The sequence below is a fragment of the Myripristis murdjan genome, chromosome 11 (genome assembly GCF_902150065.1).
Source record: "Myripristis murdjan chromosome 11, fMyrMur1.1, whole genome shotgun sequence".
Classification (NCBI taxonomy): domain Eukaryota; kingdom Metazoa; phylum Chordata; class Actinopteri; order Holocentriformes; family Holocentridae; genus Myripristis; species Myripristis murdjan.
Window position 1 is genome coordinate 12,169,944 of NC_043990.1, and position 20,749 is coordinate 12,190,692.

At 39.5% G+C, this 20,749-nt stretch overlaps 1 protein-coding gene across 1 annotated transcript; it reads right to left on the reverse strand.

Moving 5' to 3' along the window:
- Positions 1-203: 203 nt before the first annotated feature.
- On the reverse strand, positions 204-19,889 carry slc44a4 (solute carrier family 44 member 4). Its single transcript, XM_030064143.1, has 22 exons — positions 19,677-19,889; positions 15,300-15,348; positions 14,967-15,040; positions 13,567-13,645; positions 12,992-13,091; positions 12,602-12,727; positions 12,374-12,434; positions 11,832-11,952; positions 10,766-10,849; positions 10,283-10,395; positions 9,886-10,008; positions 9,571-9,670; positions 8,943-9,035; positions 8,654-8,756; positions 7,768-8,027; positions 6,352-6,446; positions 5,792-5,895; positions 5,556-5,629; positions 5,359-5,429; positions 4,316-4,410; positions 3,550-3,634; positions 204-3,289 (listed from the first exon to the last, which is right to left on the reverse strand). The coding sequence occupies exons 1-22, from the start codon at positions 19,720-19,722 to the stop codon at positions 3,189-3,191; spliced, it is 2,157 nt and encodes a 718-aa protein (XP_029920003.1). The 5' UTR covers positions 19,723-19,889; the 3' UTR covers positions 204-3,188.
- Positions 19,890-20,749: the final 860 nt, after the last annotated feature.

Here is a 20,749-nt window from a genome sequence, read left to right on the forward strand (position 1 = left end):
GAAAACTATTTAAAAAAAACAATTATCTGTTCTGCTCGCCGAGTGATTTTGTACACAGCAGTGCAATGAAAAGATCATGCCATGTGTTCATGCATTAGAAAGCCTAAGCATCTAATCCTCGGAGTGAGAGACGGAGAGAAATGTAAGTTCAAGTAACCGTGAACCTGCTGAGGCTGGCTGTAAACATGAGATCCACAACTGGGTTTAGAAATGGTCACACATCTCAAAAGAGCTCTTTATTTGTATAGAAGGCTTTTACAGAGGATAAACAACAAACCGTGAAAGGAATCCTTCAACCCAGGAAATGACAGCCAAACATATCTGTAGCTGACAACATGGGTACACAGATGGGCCTCTTATAATAATCATATTTACAATCTGATTGCAGTATTTCCAACAGACATCTATAAAATTGTTTTAATAAAAATATTCTCATTACATTTTACAAATAAAAACACATAAAAAGGTGTGATAACGATGATAGATTCTTCATTGTCCCTTTTTAGGATTTTTTTGTCACAGTCTGTATAAAGCCTAGCATAAACACACACCCAGACACATACAGCCAACACCACAAGACTACATCCATACAGTATATAAGCACATTTATACACACAATCTATATACACAGCATCCATACACCTGACATTTGTGTTTCATTTAATGATGCTGTTGCAGTGAGGATAAAACTCCTGCCACAGCATGCTCATTTCCAGAGCTGGGATCTGTCTCTGCGGCCAAATGGGAGCAGTGTGAGGACTAGGTCAAGAGGGTGCCTAGGGTCATGTGATGCGGTACGTTCTTTAAGTGTAGCCTAATGGCTTTGCTGTTGAGATCTAAGAGGTTGGGGGTGGTTAATGTGAGAGACAGGGAATAATAGAAAATTTTGAAGAGCATACTTTTGAGCAGCAATAGAAGGTGGGGGGGAAACAAAGTGCTTTGAGTTTGCAGATGGAAGAGAGTCTTTGCTGGCAAAGTTTGTGGATGTCAGTGTGTTGTTCAAAGCTTAGCTTATTGTCCAAGGTGAGTCTGAGATATGTGAAGCACTCCACTATCCCAAGAGTTTCATTACTGATGCAAGTGGGGTTGAAGGTAGAGTTGTGGGCTGTGTTGTGGGTGCTGGAAGTGTTAATTAGCATTTCTGCAGGAAATTGTTCATGCACTATTAGTTAAAGTGGGAGATGGAGTCTTGATTGCCTAAAACAGAGTTATTGTCATTAAGGAGTCAGGTATGGCTGCGTCATCAGAGTATCTGAAGTATGTGGTGTTGGGTGAGGGGCTGACACAGTCGTTGCTGTACAAGATAAACAGGAAGGGGCTCAGGACACCACCTTTTGGGCCTCCAGTGTTGGGGATGATGGTTGAGGATGTTACAGTGGCCAGTTTAACTGCTGGGTTATGTCGCTGAGAGAGCTGTGTACCCAGTGGATGAGGAATGGGGGAACACTGAGGGGGTGGAGTTCCCTGATCATCTGGTGGTGCTGATTGTTGTTGAAAGCAGAAATGAAGTTGATAAAGAGGAGTCTAGTGAAAGTTAACGGGTGATTCTAGGTGTTGTAGGAGGGAGTTAAGGAGGCATGCCAAAGCATCCATGGTCCCCCTTTTGGCCTCAAAGACAAACGGATGGTTGTCCAATTGTGTTCCAACAACTGGATGGATGATGTTAAGCACCAGTTTTTCCAGGCACTTCATAACCATTGAGGTAAGTTCAACGGGCTGGTACTGGTTTAGTTCTGAGGGGTGGAGTTTCTTGGGCACCGGTATGACGGCGGATATTTTTCACAGGATGGGCACTGAAGTCCTACAGAATTCCAAGAAGATTTGAGAGAGCTCACATTCCTCTGAGCAGTTGATGGTGTCAAAACCTCATGTAGAAGGTGTTTAGTCCTCAGAAAATGAGGCGGGGGTCAATCATTGGAGATAACAGCTTATAATTTTGAGTGAAACCTAATCCTGCCATTGAAAGCCTGTTTTTCTCTTAAACTGTAATTAAAATAGGGTGACCCAGGGTCTGGAGTTTGGACATTTTTTGAAAGTCTTAACTGGTGTGGTGGTGGCAATGCAGAACTAATGGTAGTCTATAATTATGGAGGCTCCCTCATTTAAGTAACATTCAAAAATATCTGACCTGTCTGTAATGTGGAAGTAGGACAATAACATTGTGATCTGCAAAGCTAAATATTTTTTTCCAAGAATGGCAATTTTTTTTTTTTTAATATATATTTTGAATGGACATTTAGGCTAATTGGTTTCGGTTAGGGTTAGGGTAAGGGTAAGGCACAGGCATAAGGAATGTCTTGGGCCACACGTCATGTGTGGCCTGAGGCTTGGGGGCCCCCAGGCAGTCCAAGGCCCTGAGGCACTGGCCCCACTGGCTCAGTCTATAACCCAGCCTTGACCCTGCATGCTGTTAGCACTGCTGGCTACTAGCTTGGCTGCAGTCTTGATGCTAGCACCAGGTAGGATATAAACACAGCTGCTGACTACAGTTGGGAATTTTCTTTGGGAGAATAACAGGCAAAGTTGCATTTATTGTACAAATTCTATTTTTGTTTGCTCCACCTGAATGATTCACACTTTACCAGTGCTCTGTAAAAGATATGCAAGACACTTTCTAGAACCTAACCACAAAAAACCCTCTTTCCATTGAAACCCAAATATCTACTGGTTTTCACGGATTTGACAAAGATTAACTGGCCTCAGTTTAATCATAACACATGGTGTTAAAGCCTGCTGGTCATCTCGGTGTTAAATTCCAAAATGTCCATAGTGAAGTTGTAATGCTTTTGTTGAACCACATGACAGGAAAAAAATGTTTAAAATCCTTTTTAAAATATCTCTTGGCACATTTAGTTACTTTTAAGCCAAGTGAAATTGCACTGTGAAATTTAAACTAACCAGCATAATGTAGGATACTATGCAGCACTTCACATTGCTTAATCTCACATGTGCAGACCTTTGATATGTACAATCATTCATGCCATATATGCACGCAATAAAATCATTAATGATAAAGTGCAAAAACAGTAATCAAGTTTGTGTAAACATGGCTGAAAACAGCAGGAGTGTTAAAGGAAAACAATAACAGTGATCTAAATAAACCTAAAAATCTCTGTGCTAGTCATATGACATATGACTCCATAATCGTTGGTAAAGGGAATTAGTGTTCAGCAATCCTTGCCTCTACCCTATTTTGGTCTCTTGTTGGATTTGTTGAGGATCTTCATCAGATTTTTGGACATGAAGTATGGCTTTCCCATTGATCCATCATTCCGTTCCAAGTCCTCCACTATGAGAGAGAATGAGAACCGCATTAAAACATTTGCAAATAGCTGAGTGGTCAGAGACTGAATCATGGTTAGGGTTAGGGTTAGGGTTTCTTGTTGGGTTAACCGAAGCAGAAAAACTATTATTATTCATGTTAAATATTACCCAAGTCAAGTAGGCAAGACAGATACATTGCTTGAAAAACACTCAAGAACAAAATTTCAAGAAGAAAAACCAATAGTCCATGCAAATAATAGTTTTAAAATACTCAAGGATACTCACAGAAGCAGAGGAAGAGTGTATCTACACACATGTTGTACACACTGAAGAATCCATGTGCGATGAGGTATGTCCCAATCACCACCACCTGGAGCAATATGACAAGAAGAAACAATTCAGGCAACAAAGCTATACATCAAGACATAATATGGAGCAAATTTCATGTACTTTCATATATCTCCATGACTCTCTTTACAGTGAGGTTACTTTCAAGCTGTATGTCATCTCGCAATGAAAACTTTAACTGATCTCAAAAGACAAGAGCACAAAACTGCTTGATTACAACAAGGATTACATCAAGGAGGTACATCCACTATTGGCCCTTTTTCCATTACATGGTATTTGCTCTACTCGCCTTGGCTCTCCTCACCTTTTTTGGTTTTCCATTAGACAAAAGTTTGGGATAATATGTAGTACCAGATACTATTTTTGGAACCACATCTATTGAGGCTCCAAGTGAGCTGTGCAGATACTAAAATGTGACGTGAAACCCTGCAGATAACTGATAGAACAATGATGTCCCGCTGGTCGCTGCCAAAATACAAAAAGCGAGTCTTGCACTAATGTTGTTCATGTGAAACGGCCATTTTGAACCGGTCGGCTGATTTTTGAAAAATAAAACCCTCATGTGGGGCTCTGGTAGAGAAACTAGTCGGTTCGGCATGAGGAGACACGAAATCCAGAAAAATGACTGGTACCAAAAGCGAGTAGAGCCGAGGCAAGCAGAACACATACTACGTAACAGAAAGGGGCCCTATTTGTCACTTACAATGATTGGCATCCAGTAATAGTTGAGGGTTTCAGAGCGGAAGGTGTTGCCGGGTAGCAGTATTCGTCCAGAGAAGAAAAAGAAGGACAACACGCCTAAAAAAAAAAAAAAAAAAAAAAAAGGATGAGAATGAAAGGCTTAAGACATCCAACAACCAACAATTTCCATTTCCTCTCAAGTCATACAGGATGGAATATGAAGGAGGAAGAAAAGCTTCTTTGGCCAGCAACAACAAATAAAGGAACTACTATGCACTGCCTTAATTACTTAAAGTAAAAAAAAAATGTTTATTCTACTCGCAAAACAAACTGGTCTTGTTTTCTTGTATAGTCGCTTACAAATATTGGTAGTCGTGGGTTGTGTTTTTTTGGGCTTGTTTGTCAAGTGTAAGTGCTTATTTGGGTTTCCTCCATACATATCTAACATTAAGTAAAGTTTGACTGAGATCCATCTAAATTGCGAATATTGCTGCCAGTGCTCAGAGCCATGCAAGCACTAGCTGACATTTAAATCCATAGCAGAGATTTTTGTTACAATTTTTGTTATAATTAAAAGCTTGATAGTTTGTCCTGTCTGCTACCGTGTTCCCTCTGCTCGTCAGAGAGTAAGATATTTTAAGTCAAGATCACTTTTCAATTTTATCAATCATTTTTTGTTTACCAGAATTGCATAGGTAAAAGTTTTGTTCAACGTCTTGAAGAATAAAAAGAGGAAAATCAAAGATTATCAGCTATAGTAGGCTATTTTTGAAACAACTGCTTATGAAATCCAAAATAAATTCATGTATATTCATATGAGTCCATAAATTGAGCAAATGCTTCTCTCTCACACTGGTTGGTAAGGTCGCCTGTTTTGGGCTTTTTTTTTTTTTTTTTTTTTTTTTTTTGGTCTTCTTTGTTTTTGTTTTTTTGAGAGCCAAGTTGCTTTGTTTGGGCTTGTTTCCATAGACCTAATTGCTTGGTTCTCTTGGGAGATCTGGCAGCACTGACAGCGTGGCTGCTTATAGCCTCTGTTGAGAGCTGTTTCTGCAGTGCCATCCTTACCCACTCCTCCTACCACCAGCAGCTTCCCAAAGAACAGCAGCAGGTCTGTCACTTTATCCAGCACCACCACCCTGCAGGAAGACACAGCAGGTCAAGCCTCAGTTCCAGCCTAAAAACATGCAGATTCATTTATGGTGTGAATGGGACACCAACAGGGAGCCTGGTGGCACTGACTACATGTCACCACCTTCACCAACCTTATGACATTTCTCATGAGCAGCATGAAAGCATTTTTGGCTGAGACACAGAAGTTTTTCCCATAAATGGCGATCTGTCACAGAAAGAAGATCAGCAGGTTTTAGGAAAAACAATGGTCTACAGTTGGATTTAAGATGCATAAAGGTAAAAGAGATGGGCTTGCTACTAACAATAACAATAGCAATGAGTAAAATACAAGGGACACAAGAAAGTGCAAAATCTATGTAGTGCTGACCATGATGTATGCGTTCCTGTTGAGGAACTTGATGAACTTCTCCAGACACCAGAAGCAGCACTTCAAGCAGCACATGAGGAAACGGGCACAGGCATTTTGCGCCGCTGGGGAAGGGAAAGCAAACACACACATTAGTAGCCTTTAACTGGTGAATTCAAATGTCTGATTTTCCAAGGAAAGCCATGTTCTTGGTTGTGGGAATGGGTGGCACATTCACTTTTTATATGGTTTCTTAAACATGGAAAGTAGGGACAGAGGAAGAGCATGGGTGATGCAAGAGAGAAAGCTCTGGCTGGATTCAGTACTGAACCAGCAGGAGCACACGTGGCTTCATCTGTATCAGCCTTAATCCCTCCACTAGGTCTGGGCACTCTGACATGATACCCTCTATCCAAGATGAAAGGCTGCATTCAATTAAAGCACACTTAGATCCATTCCCAAGATGCTTTAGATAGCCCTTTGAATTTAAACCAGCAAGTAAACAAAAATGTATAATATCTGTTGGGGTTAAATGGAAGACAGTTAATGGGATGGCTGACTTTTTTTTTATCCGGCCTTACATCTGGTTTTGTGGTCAATGTACTCCAGGAGGATCCGCACTACCTGGACCAGAGTCAGGATCAGAGCACCAAATGCCAAGGAGCCCACATGGTACCTGATGATGAGAAATACATGAAAAATGCAATATGTTTCATGGCAAACATGTACAGTGGCTATAGAAAACCATTATACCTCTCTGAAATAGCTTCTTTATTTGTTGTGCAGCCTCAAATAAAACCCATTTAAAAAATATTTTACCAGTTTTATTTACAAATTTAGCCTTACAACATCAAAATAATGAAAAGGTAACAGTTCTGAAAATTAATTTAAAAAAATGAAAAACTAGAATAAAAGTCATCAGTCCTTCAAAGTTGCCTTTGGCCTCTTGGCAGCCTCTCTGATCAATGTCCTCTTGGCTAAGTCACCCAGTTTGGATGGACGGCCTAATCTAGCAAGATGTTGGTGGTGCCATATGCTTTCCACCTCTTAATGATGCTCTGAACGGTACTCAGGGAAGCAGCTGGTTTTATTCTTAAGTAATCAAAGCCACTACAATTGATATTGAATTGATATTTCAGAAAACCAAGCAACAGTGACCAGTGACTTCCAAAGCTTACCAGCCTTTTACGCCATTCTACAAGTAAAATGTGGAAAATCTGTCAAATAATTAAAAGATACTTGTCCAAATGACTAGCAGAGTAAAGAAAAAAAAAAAAAAAAACTAAGACACACTGTCTGTATTTCCAAGCATTAGTCTATTGACTGGTGTCTACTTCACTACCCTGCTTGTGTTGGTTTAATACGCCCTCTAGGAGCCAGAGCCAGAAAAGCACTGAGAAGGTCAAAGTCAGAAAAAAGTCAGTAAGTTCCACTGCACTGGAAGAATGAAAAGTATTCAGCCGATCACTCTAACTTATAGAAGCAAAGCCACATGTTCCTCTATACAGAGTATAGAGAGTATAGGGTATACAGAGTATAGGGAGCATAATATTGTGCCCTACTGTTTGGACTGAAACCATGCTTCTTTAAAATGAGGCATGCTCTTCAATGCACTCTACAAGGGTCATGGTGGGAGAGACATCATCCTTGTCATAATAACTGATGTGTGCAGTGCATTACTTCCAAAATGTGCAAATCCACATGTAGAAACTATCAAAATAATGTCGTCTTTTTGCATATCACTTTGAGACACACATATGCATGTATGCACATCACTCATGCTGTCAGACAAGAGGGAAAGGCAGAAATTGAGGTTCTGGGAGCTGTTGGGGCTTCAGTTTCTTGCTCCAGGACACTTTGACAAGGTGAGCATATTCAGTTTTAGAGGAATTGAACCTGTAGCCTTACAGCTATGTGACCATTACTCCAACCACCTGGTTACACTAATGTCCCAGTGACAGCAAAGCACCTATCAGAGCCGCATCTCATCAACCTACCTCAGTGAGCGCATAAAGCCAGCCGACACAGGGAACATGGGAATATCATTTGGTTTGTTGAAGGCCCAGTAGTAGGAGGCAAAGGCTCCGGCCAGCGTGCACTGTCCCAGGGCGATGACAAAATTGGCACACCAGAGGAACGCCACCACATTGTAGATCTGCAGGTTGAAGAGGTTCCTCTGAAGCAGGCCCTCGTCGTTGTATTTGATGAATATGCAGCTGGCTGATGGACAGTGGCTATACTCTGAGGGGTTGAAGGTCTGAGAGGGAAGGTGGAGCGAGAGGCAATCAGGAGATAGATGGATGATGGAGGGTGAGAAAGAGAAGGCAAGGAGAGAAAGTGTGTTGGAATAAGTCCAGACAGGGGAAGATTAATTCACACAACAAAGGAAGAGGTTCAGGAGATTATTCATAACTGTTTCAGGCAGTTTGATATGGTTCAGCTGAGGGATGCTCTCAACAAACTAGATTTTCACTGACTGGCCAAGACACATCTAGCTTTATAATGACTGTTGTTAATGGCTGTTGTTAATTCAGTTATTACAGAGGAAAGTTCTGTGTATTACTGAACTATTTCTGTGACCTATGAAATGTAAAACAAGCAAATTCCCATATCTTGTGTTGACTACTTCATTCACACATTCAGGCATTCATACAAACTCATACAAGCATGTGGTGTATGCATCACGTGTGTTGCCCTAAAAGGTAACAATTGAAAAGAGATATATTGTGTGAGGTGTAAGAGGAGAGGTGACACAGCAGCATAAACTGAGTGATACAATGCTCTCAAGTCTTAAGAATCACTGGGACTCAGGTCAGAATAGTAGTTCATAACAGATGACACAATCATCATCCAAACTAAGTGCATATTCTGCCGCTCACTCACCGTAGGTTCACAGTCCACAGTGCCATTAATACTCATGCAGTCCCCCTGAGAGGAGTTGAGAGCCACCACTTTGTACACTGGGCCCCCTGAAGTGGCCAGATATCTGTGCACATCCCGTTAAGTGAAGTACTGACACTGGAGTGAACAGAAGTGCCTGATGAGTGGTAACAGCAACAGAGATTCACATTCAGGGGAAGATCAGAGTATGATGCACTGTGTTATACCATTTTTCCATTTTTGCACACAGTGAGTGCTGGCATGCACAAATACACACAGTACGAAAGGATACAGAGCAGTGACACCCCAGTAAGCCACACACACCAGCAGCAGTACAGCAGTAAACAGTGGGTACAGCAGGGAAGACATCATGTAACTGATTGCCCTGTGGAATGCACAGACACACACACACACGCACACACACATCAGGAGGTTATGCTGTGGTGCTTAAAATACCTTTCAAACGTGTCATCATATAGATGAAAGAACATTTATCAGTGAAAAAATGGTTTAAAAGAAATAATGCTTAGGAGTACACCATCCCAATTTTTACACCAAGTTTGAAAACATAGCATTCATTTAGTCATTTAGGCCCGTTTTCCTGTCAACTCTCAAAATCAATATATGTAAAGTAAAAATTAAAAATATTACCATATTTAAAATTGATATGCTTTTTCTGAGAGACCTAGTATTAGTTGAGTGTGTATGAATTCATATGTAGTCGTTATCTCTTGAAATGGATAAATGATTGTGTGTACATTTAAGTATTACTGGAGGGTATTAGCTAAGGAGCCTAATGAACTTTAAAACACATTCACTTTAAGATTATGAACACTTAAGATTAACAGGATCAGGTTAGTATTAGGTTCAATAGGATTTAATAAAACCTAGGGACAATATTTTGTCCCATGAAATCTCACTTGCTGGCTTCCTGGATGAGAGCAATGGCTATGAGGATTCTTTTCCGCAGGAAGATGACGGTCAGGAGAATGATCGCCTCCGCCACAGATATAATTATCACTGAGGGAGGGGAGAGGAAGAGAGTGCAAAGTATGTGGGAGGAACTCAGAAAAAAGTGCTAAGTAACCTAAAAATGTGAACAAGAGGAAGATTTGAATTGCTTCAAGAAAAGCAAAAAGAAGCATAACATAACATAAAATTCAAAACATTAAAGTTTCCCTTTGAGCATCTGGTTAAGTGTGAAGCATGGTTTAGGACAAAACCATCAGACTCACAGAAGGCCAGCCACGTCTCTTGGACCTGCAGGTACACTTCAAAGTTGGTGGTGAAGCCAATTTCACTAATGGTAGCAGAATTTGCCTTGTAGTTACTGTATTCCCAGTAACAGTGCCATATCCCTACAATGAAAAAACATACAGGCAATACAATAACCCAAAGACTAAGAGGACCACATACTCACAATGCCACAACAAATTAATTGTCTTAATTTACTACATTTGAATTAAGAAACAAAGACACACATGCAACTGCTACATATTCATAAGCAAAACTATACACCAGCGACAGTTCTCATTCAAGACTTAGACATGAAAGATTTTCAATCCTCAGTGTCTATTTTCATGTATCTTATTTTACACCTGCACACATGAACCTCTCCATTAGAGAGTTTACCATAGGCGCCGACTCCCAGTACTCCTATGATCAGCAGCCACACCATGACAGGAGCGGTGAATCTCAACAGCAACAGGAACAGCAAACTGACAATCATGGCTATTAGCAGACCACTGAAAGGGGAGAAGAAATGAAAGAAAAAAGGGTCAAGAAAACCAGAGAGAACTTGAAAAGGTGCAGCAGGGGTTAATAAAAATAGATGTCAGAGCAGAACACGTTCCAAATTGTGCAATGGCTGTCACAAAGGCAAATATCAATGTGACATTATCTAAGTCATGTCACATATTCAACTCTGCATTATACATTCACATTTAATGAATTAGATACCAAATACTTCTGAAAATTTTATTTTTACAGTAGGTCAATGGCTGATGAATGAATGAATTCTCTAGAGGACTATTTATAGTTCATATAATATTTTGTTCTGTTGGTGAGTCTGCCTTTAGGGGGCAGTGTGTTGTCTAGTTCTGCAGGGCAACTCACATGAGGATCCAGGGCCATGCCGACGCAAAATCCTCAAAGATTCGGATTCCAATCTCCCTGATATTGAAGCTGTTCACAATGTCCCTAATGAAGACAAAGGCAAGGTGAGAGAAAGCAAGGTGTCTGAGGCTAAATAAAGGAGAAGAAACTCACAGAGGTCTCTGCTAAATCGAAAAAAAGAGCGGGACTACATAACATTTACTGTATGTATGTAAGGCCTATTGCAACATACTACAGAGACACAGTGATGTAGTGGTAAAGAAAAAAGGTGGGGAAACTACTGGCTCAGTGATCATCATAAGGCAAACAGACATCAATATGTATTTAAAAAATCCTATTATCCTTTGCAGTATTACTCTTCTCAGAAAAAAACATTAATATGTGCTTATCTTGCCGCTAAAATACTCAATTCTCATTCAGCTTACACCAGTCTAATACTACTCTGTATAATCCTATGAAATTTGGTCATAAAAAAGGTTGGTGAATTCTATACACAAATAAAAGGTGTATAAATTGTGTTTAGGTGGGTCTACCCTCCACTACATCCCCGATTAGTCATCATTCAAGCAAGAAAGGCTAAAAAGACAGAGATAGGCTTAGTGTAAAATGAGTCTATGGCAGAGAGGGAGAGAGATGTATCTACAGATAGTATGTGTATGTGAGTGTATGTGTTTTTTCGGGCAGGATGTGAGAACACAACACAACTATGCTCTAATTGTGCAATTCCCCCAAGAGAGCATTTCACATGAGGCACTAGGCCAACTACAAACAGCTCAAGAAACTACAGAGCTACATCTACAACCAGGTGCTACACACGGCGATCAAAACAGAAACTCACGCAACCACGTACCCTGTGCTGGAGAGAGAAAGACAACAGGTTATTCAAGTGTGTGTGTCTGTGTATTAATATGTGGGCCTAAATGCCCATGTCTGCCTAAGAGTCAGGGTGTGTGAATGCACAAGGATGGTTGTATGTGTCATTTAAAGAAGTTGCAATGCCACTAGATTATAACAGTGAGGTGAAAGCGTGGAAGTTAATCAAATCACAGCGGAAGCACAATCTTACCCAGTGCCATTTTTGATGGCATTGGCTGTTTCATTGATGGTGGAGGGCAAACCTTGAACATTCGCAAAGTATGAAGGAATGTTTTCCAGTTCTGAGATCTTGGGTAAACATCTTCCCAGTACTAGCCACACAAAAAAAATGAAAACAGCAAGACATACGGTAGATTAAATCAATATTCATTGGTAGAGCTCGCTTACTGACCTTCAAAATACTGTAACTCATGAATTGACAGATAGTGTGTAGTCAGTTTAAAACACTTATCACAAATTTGTCCTTAATATGTGTCTGACCCTGGATGTGGGGGGGTGGGTGGGGGAGGGTGTTTATGTTTAATTTTGTATGTGTTTCATTAATTGTAAAATCCAATAAAAAGAAGTTTAAAAAAAAAAATTGACAGATAGGCTATTTTCAGTACAAATTCACTAGCCTTTGTTTCAATACAAGTAAGCATAATCAGCCAGGCAATTGCTTGAAACTTATTAAATTTTCAGTGGATTCCAGTGGACCACTGAATTATGGTGAATATGAATAGTTGCACTCACAAGAGGTTGTGGGGGTGAAGAAGAAAGGACACAGCTCTCTGCTCACAATTTCTTGAACAGACTAAAAAGGAATAAAAATAAAAGAAGGTAGATTCAGGGGTGCAGAACAACTCTCATAAACACCAATTTCTGCTTTACCAAAACAATAAAAAAAAAAAACTGTCTCTGGATTTTTGGGGAGTTGTTGCTCTGGACACACAGATCAGCACATGACAGAGAGGCACTTACCAATTCGGTCGTTGCCAGGTCTAATGACGGCACACAGAGGCTTTGATTAAAAACCTCTTTGGCTGTCTTTGAATAGTCAGTCAGTTTCACAGCCCAAAAGTTGTTGGGGCATTCCTCCACGCACAACTATCATTAATGAAAAAAAGCAATATTACCTCAGCCTTACTTAAATCTGAAGCTAGCAACAAAATGGTTTTACAATTCTTTAATTGTTTTAGACACAACTGTAACAAAGACATAGAAGCAGGAGTTGCAAAAAAGGTGCTTAGGACAAAGTTTTACAACTACTAGCGATAATGACAGATTCAAATCCAGAGGGAGAGTAAACTCCCTCTAGAATCATAATAATGATAATAATAAAAATCTAGAAAATCCAGTAAGCTTCTCTACCTGTGTAGTGGGACACTGAAAACCATCAAGAGCAGCTGCCATGACATTGACAGTTGTGGCACATTTCAGAATGTCAAAGTAGAATACGTTGGGTCGGTCTCTGAGGAAGGCAGGACAGACACAGACAGAGAGATTTACATATTTTACACACACACACACACACACACACACACACACAGATAGTACGTTTTACAAAACACACTGAATTAATTAACTGAATTAATTCACACACTGAATTAAATATTGCTCCCAAAACTTATTCCTATCAGGTCAAGCAGATTGTTTTGAAATTCTGTTTTAATTCAGTTAATTCAGTGTGTGAACTCTTACATTTTTTCCAATGTTTTTTATGTCCAGCAAACCAAGTATCTGAATGACTGTGTATGCTCTCATTAGATTGATAGATGGAGTTTAATTATGGACTATCAGACACTTAAATCCAAGGGATAACATGTAAAAATGAAAACACTTGTTTCCAACATGGTCCCAAGATGTTCTTCTTTTGTTGTTTGCATGACTCAGTCAATAGAGACTATGTCTAAAATTCAACATTGGCCTTACTGAGATGAACTTACTTGTTTTCTCCAATGCCACAGAACCATCCAGTTGAGTTTCGTGGATAAAGAACATGTCTAGGATCTCCATAGAGCCAAGCTGATGCAAAACAAACATTAAAATACAGATAAGACAAATAGCAAATGACGCAAGAGCTCGTGATGAATCATTATCACTTGGTCATGCTGCATTATTTTCAGTTAATTTTACATGAGTGGCACTGGCAGATAGGGACAATTGCATAGTGGCCTGCTTTCCCTCTAAGAAGGCTACTCATTAAGCTTTTCCTTGAGTGCTTTTTGTTTTTTAGGAGCAGAACATCTCACTGATGGAGAATAAATATAATCACTACTCTGTCAACAACACTGGTCATATATTTTCCAGTTAACTACTATGCCGATCCACCTTACCCTTCCCATGCCTTTGAATATACTGTCTCCAGTGCAGGAAATAGCTGATCAGTTGGGAAATACTGAGATGTTGACACACTGTTTGCCTTGGGTGACCTCATTTCCAATCAGACTGGTCTATTGACTCCAGATAAGAGGAAGGGCTCCCTGTGTTGGAACGTGTTTGATGACAGGGCAATAAAGACCTATTGGCCTCTTGGTTGCATGGAGATCAGTTCCCGTCTACATCAATGATCAAAGATTAATTAGCATCTGAGCACCTTTTATCTTTTAGTCACTGGTTTGACCCACTTGTATCAGTTATAGTAGCAGGTTGTTTTGTACCCAGCCAGGGAACAATTAGCAAAGAACAGAAAATTTTCAAAGGCACTCTTATCTACTCCACAGATGCTCTACACAGTGGAGAAAGAAAAGAGCTGATACATGGCATGTTAATGGTACATGCTGTGAAAATAGTGACTGTTATTCTCCACTGTGGTGATTAACTGGTGTTTGAGTGGTGATTCAACAGCCACATGGGACGCTTATTTCAAAGACAGTTCTTCTGTTTCTCAGAGACTCAGACCTTTAATGATGCGTAAAATAAGATAAACAAGCATGCAATTATGGGATCAATCACGTAATGCCTTTGGATGGAATAAAACACAAAGTCATCTTCTGAGGATTTAATGGGGCACCCTACTTTTGAGACTTCTTTGCTACTGTGGTTACTTTATCAGTTAAAATATAAGTAACAGGTCAATTAAAACACATTTAACAAAGGGAGTGAAGGGTCTGGTGAGCCTCGGTTTATTCAGATCACATGCTGAGTCTTTATGTTTAGATTGTGGAAAATGCTAGACAGTAAAAGAAGGGTGTAAGAGTAAATGAAAACGGTGATAAAAAGGACCAAGTGGAAAAGCTGAATGAATAAGTAAGGTCCAGAGAGGGAAAAGGTATAAAATAATGAGTCATGTTATATACTAGGTGTATGACAGAGGCCTGTGCTGGTGTTGCCAGACTGGTCTCACCTAAAATCCCAACTACCATGTAGCCGACGATGACTGCCATAAACAGAATACAGCAGATGATATCGGTGCAGCCTCTGATGGAGAAAATAGACAGCAAAATGTGTGAGTGAGCAGTCTGAGCTACACAATCGAGACAGCCCTGGGCTAACAAATGTAATCCTATCAATCAATAGGCGCTCAACAAACACAGACATGCTCTGAGGCAAACACACGGGTCCACTTACAAAGACAAGCACATCAGAAACCTTACAGTTCGACTGAGGATTGAGATCACAGGAAACTAGAATAAATAAGCAGAGAAGGCATATAGCCAGTGGCAAATTAGAGATTTACCTTTTGTTTATGGGCCCTGCGAAGGTAGGGTCAAACTGAGCAGGTTCTCCTGGGAAAATAAAACATTAAAACAAGTTACACCCAGACAGAACGCACAAGGCATCGCTAATGGCTCTACTAATGGAAAGTAAATATTAAACTACTTGATAGCAGGCACACAACCTCATAGCATGCAATAACCATTAGTGACATGCTGGTTGTTTGTCATCTTGCATTTCTTGGTAAGTTCCTTGTTTATCATTTTAGCGCTGATTGTCAAGGGCACATTACAGCATGTTAATTTTTATACAGTAACGTCACAATTGAAACTGCACTGTTGATTAAATCTGTGTGTGTGTATTTGTGGGTTTAGAGTACAGCACATAAAAAGTGACAACTTTTAGGGGAAATGCAAATTTTGTACATTTTGGCCAGCTCTCATTTTGAAAAGATGTCACTTACGGTTAGCAACAAGGTAAAGTTATGTTCACTACTTAAGAATGTGTGTTTGTGTCCCTATAGAGCAGGCTGGTGTTGCTCAGCAATGAGAGAGACCCTTGTCATGTTACTTAAGAATTTAGACTATTGGTCTATATAACAGTGCAAATGGATGAGGAAATGGATAGAAATTGGAAAAAGATAAGGATCTTAGTTTTTATGAGCTGGATGTCATGTACAAATACGACTTACAGTACAGGCTAATCATTACCACAGAAAAGACAGAAGAGGGAGAAAAATGTCTGAGAGTAATTTCCTGGAACAAAGAGAACAACCAACAGAGCAGCTACTTTCCCATACTAATTAAGTAGTAATTAATCATTCATTATAATAATCATTAATCAATATGTGATTATGGAGAAAGAGAGTAAAGAGAACATAGAAAGATTCAAGTTGAGGCATTGGACTAAAACAAACATTTGAAGATTATTTGAATGGAATTTGAATTCAAAACCTGACTTTAGAAAATGGGATATCATGGTGAGCGATGGACATCTGTGGACTTGTTTCTGGTGCTCTGAGCACAAAATATTGCAGTTATGGCAGTCAGATCAATTATTTTCCTTAACATTATCCTGTTTAACAGGTAATACAGCACATACCAGATGACTAGGCCTGCGTCTTACTGACTGCAGAGACTTGACAGCATGTCAGTAAGACACAGGCCTAGTTTCAGGCATTCAGGTTCATGCACTTGCATTTGCATGGGCCTATGCAAATCTAAACACGCTTTTGATTATCATGCGTACCCAGGGATGGAAATTTTGCTCGCCAACTCACCAATGATTAGCATTTCTTGGATCAAAAAGAGAAAAACTATAGGGTATAGGGCTCAATGGGCATTGTGTGAAAGCAGCAAGGCAGTTGGTGGAAATAAACTAGTCTATGAAACAAATCACATGAAAAAAAATCTGAATGGTGACTCAGTCCCACACATGCCAATAAGCTCTGAAATTTAAAAACTACTTCTCTGGAGTAAGAGAATAACCCTGGAGAGGAGGAAAGGAAGTGTGACTAAACAATAAAATGCCACACCAAACATCAAAAGTGATAGAGATGCATGAATGATAGGTGCAGCAACCAGGAGAAAACTTGAAACAATATTTCTATATCTTAGATGTGTGGGCCTCTCCTCTAAACAAAACTAGTTGATAATGACTGATACGCATCATATAAATGTAAAAGCAGACAGTGGATGTCAAATGACAGCCACTCTTTTATCTCTAGATGAATGTGACAGACAGAAAACACGTCAACATCCAGATTAATATCCATGATATGATTGTCAGTTGCCTACCAAGCTTTTATTTGGATAATACTGGTGGAAATAAAGTCAACAGGGAGGAATACTGGTACGCCTTTCAATAAAGGAACCTGTTCATCAGCCTCTTTACAAGATGCAGCAAGTGTCATATTTCAGCCCTGCTAAGACACTGCTGTCTGTTTGGAGTAAATGATGGCCTGGAAACTGGCTCACTGTGATCCCTGCGACATGAAATGCTTTTCAGCATTTATGCCCTCATAAAGAGCTAGAGGAAAGTGATAAAACCACAAAACATTGAGAGTCACAAACACTGATTTGATAGAACAATTTTATAGCTTGGCAAAAGACCGAGAACCTGTAAATGAAGGTCATAACTTGACCTTGGACAAAGAGGAGTGACGTGAAAGAGTGAATTGGTTTCTATTTTTAGTCATCTCAGCAGGACTTGAGGAAGTGAATAAAAAAAAATAAAAATCAATGATTAAACATTTGTGGTAACAATTCAAAATCTCAAGTAAGGAGGCAGCTCACAGGGTTTCGGCTACAGGATATCATTGGTGAATGAGTGCTGACAAAAGAAGACTGGGGTGCTCATCTGTTTAAAACCACATTCCAGCTCCATAGCAGTGTAATGAAACATGGTTAACAGGCCACGTATACATTTACTATGCCAGCAAACAGAACAGACATAGAGATAAAGAGAGACTAAACAGTATTGCATTTAATGGTTAAAAAAGTATGTATTGATACACAAGCGCGGCTTCTATTTTCCATAGTGGCATGTGACTGCTGGATACAAATTTTACTATAGTTATGTCATCAGGAATCATGAAAGCAGTGTGTTAAATAAAATAAAATGATTTTTTTCCCCAAGCAAGTATTAAAAAAGACCCATGGAGTGAGATAATGCACCTGTTTCAATTACATCCTGATTGTTGCTTCATTTCATAATGAAATATCCATCAGTTGAAAGAAGTAACATCTATTCTACAATTACCTACACAAGTGTTACTGACACTGAAGTATAGCTCATACAAGTAAGATGGTTTTCATCCTTTTCTGACTAAGTGTCAATATTTTGTCACCGTGTGATGAATCTCAAGCATCTCTTTTAAACAAAATAAATAATAATAAAATAATAATGCTCCAGCTTTATTTATTATATCATCCAACCCCTGTTTTAGAGTCAGATTCTCCTGTCTTTTCTGCTGTTGGCTCATTCAGCCTGGGCCTTAACACACTTTCTAGTCAATGATTTGCAAGTCAAGTTCTTGGCACAATTAACCTTAACTACTTCTGGAACATGGTTTATTTATCAACTCTGAGTGTCAACTGGTTCTAACCAGGAAGGGGGAAAAAAAAGCTTTGGTTGCAAACTTTTTTTGAACAACTAGAAAACAGATATGACAATCAGAAAGGCTGAACTTTATCAGGCACAGACCTTGAAACCTCTGACTACTACAATGACACATTCAGTGGCATTTCTACTTCCTCTTGCAGGTGGGAACAATATTAGTTAACTCCAAGGAAGCAACTTCCCGTATTAGAGACTGCAGATGATGAAAGTGGAATGAGGATTTACTTGCAGTGACTGTTTTTAAAATGAAGGCCATGGATTAATACTCAACTCCAACACTCGTTTTACCCTCTTTTGCCATCCATGTATTCTCTCTTTCTGTTTGTAACTCTTTTAGGAACTACAGGAGGCATTATTAGGAAGACATGACTATTTACCTCTGGGGAGGGTTTGTTTACTGTGGCCTTTGTAAACCACCCAGACTGTAAACAGACTCATGACTCCATCAATACATCAAATTTCACTCAGACTCGCAGGAACACAGGAACTTGGGCACACAAAGATCGAGCTGTCTACACAACATAATGCTGAAGTACACATGCAAATTATATCAGACAGGCCAATACAGCTTCAGCAACAACACACCAGGGCCAGGGCCTAGTCACACTCTTTCCAACTTTGTCTTCCTTATGTTTTGCTTCACACAAAACACCAAAACAAAATAATAAAAACACCGTCCCAGACCGGAGATTGGTTTGATCAGCATTTATGAAACCAAGACAGAGTTATCACAATCACAAGGCCTAACACATTGTAAAGTTACACTGTGTTATAACCCATAGAAAATGGGCAATGGGAGTTATTGTCTGGCTGACCTTTTTTGTGTGATGTTACACAATACAGCTGCACACAATATATGACCTCACAGTATATGATTAATTATAAAGGCATATGACACTTCTTTTAAGTTAAAACAAATTAAGCTGTGATTTAAAAACTGACTTAACGTTATAAGGAGCCATTATTATTATTTTTTAACCATATTTTGGTTAAGTGTTTTGGTCCAGCTGTGATAAAATAGCCTTGGCTGATATGAAAACCATCAAATTCGTCGAACTTTGAGTAACTGGTGTCCAAACAAACAAACAAATGAATGAATAAACAAAAGAATTCGAACTGATGATGTCACAAGAGGTGGTCAAAGTAGTGAATCTTCCTGTCATTCAAAAAGGACAGGACAAAAAAGATTTTTTAATAAAGTTACTGCTAGCTAGCTAGGCATCAAAAGGCAGGTTAAACAGTGCCTCCGCAGGTAACGGACGACCATACAATAACTCACCATAGCCGGAGTCCGAAGGCTGCTCTTCTTTTTGTTTTTTGCCCATTTTCTACCTTCCGTTTCGTCACTTTTTAAAATACAATATCCTTTGTGCAAAAAGCAACCTTGAAATAAAATCAAAACAAGTAGCTAAAACCGAGCTGAAAGTAGGCTATCCCCATTCCCCTCTCTGCTGACTTGGGAGCCAACTTGGGAAATCTTTCTTCCTCGAGGTTGTTGCCAGGCAGTGACGACACGAGCGCACCTGTCGAGGGAGAAAAACCTGTGCTACGCCAAAGATTGTTTATCGAGAAGATGATTCACCTAAGATCAGAAAAACAACAACGAAACATACACCCAACCTTCATCCATGTGCTACCACCCTGCTGATTTCCCTTACCTTGGCAAGCAATGTGGTGCAGACACAAACAAATAATCATAGCTTGTCAGTAATTTGGTTTGATAAACTTTTTTTTCACGTTTTTTTTAATCTATTATGTTGTGATGCCTTCATTTTGGTTGTCTTCCCATGGATCAAGTAATTTCATGTAATTGTCACACTCACTGACTGGCTAAAGCAGCCTTTTAAAATTGAATATTTTATTTTTTCACAATCATCTCTCCACTGGATTCTCCTCGCCATATTCACACTGAGACAGTTCTAGTAACAAGCAACAAAAATGTATTCTATATTAGTTAGTATGTGACTGAGAGCCTGCAAATGTGACACACGCACTAACCTCCCCGTGTTTTGCCACGCATAGATTTTTGTAAATTCCCAAGTTGGCTACCAAGAGTACGGAAACAGGAGCAGTGTGAGAGCTCTTCTTTTTTCTCTCTCTCTGTACGCTCACTCCTGCATCCTTCTACGTGTCCGCGTTTGGTTTTCATCTCTGTAAATACTCCTGTTGTCTATTATACCTCTGTATTTACAATGAAAAACCTTCAAGTATATAGGCTATATAGTTTTTAATAAATGGCAAGTCACAGCTCTCACCATGTTATTGCTGACACACAAATATGTTTACCACAAATTACCAGATTCATAAGTCAGTGTTTATACATGGACGCCATTTGTCACAGAGGAGAGCTGA

Bases quoted from the DNA above. Each gene is read 5' to 3' on its own strand.
- slc44a4 (XM_030064143.1), bottom strand. From the start codon at position 19,722: ATGGGCAAAAAACAAAAAGAAGAGCAGCCTTCGGACTCCGGCTATG. The intron at 11,953-12,373 runs GTGAGTGCAACT...TTGTGTGGCTAG, and splicing joins CTTCACCCCCACAACCTCTT to TACTGGGAAGATGTTTACCC. The intron at 10,396-10,765 runs GTGAGTTGCCCT...CTCCCCTTTCAG, and splicing joins GCATGGCCCTGGATCCTCAT to TGGTCTGCTAATAGCCATGA.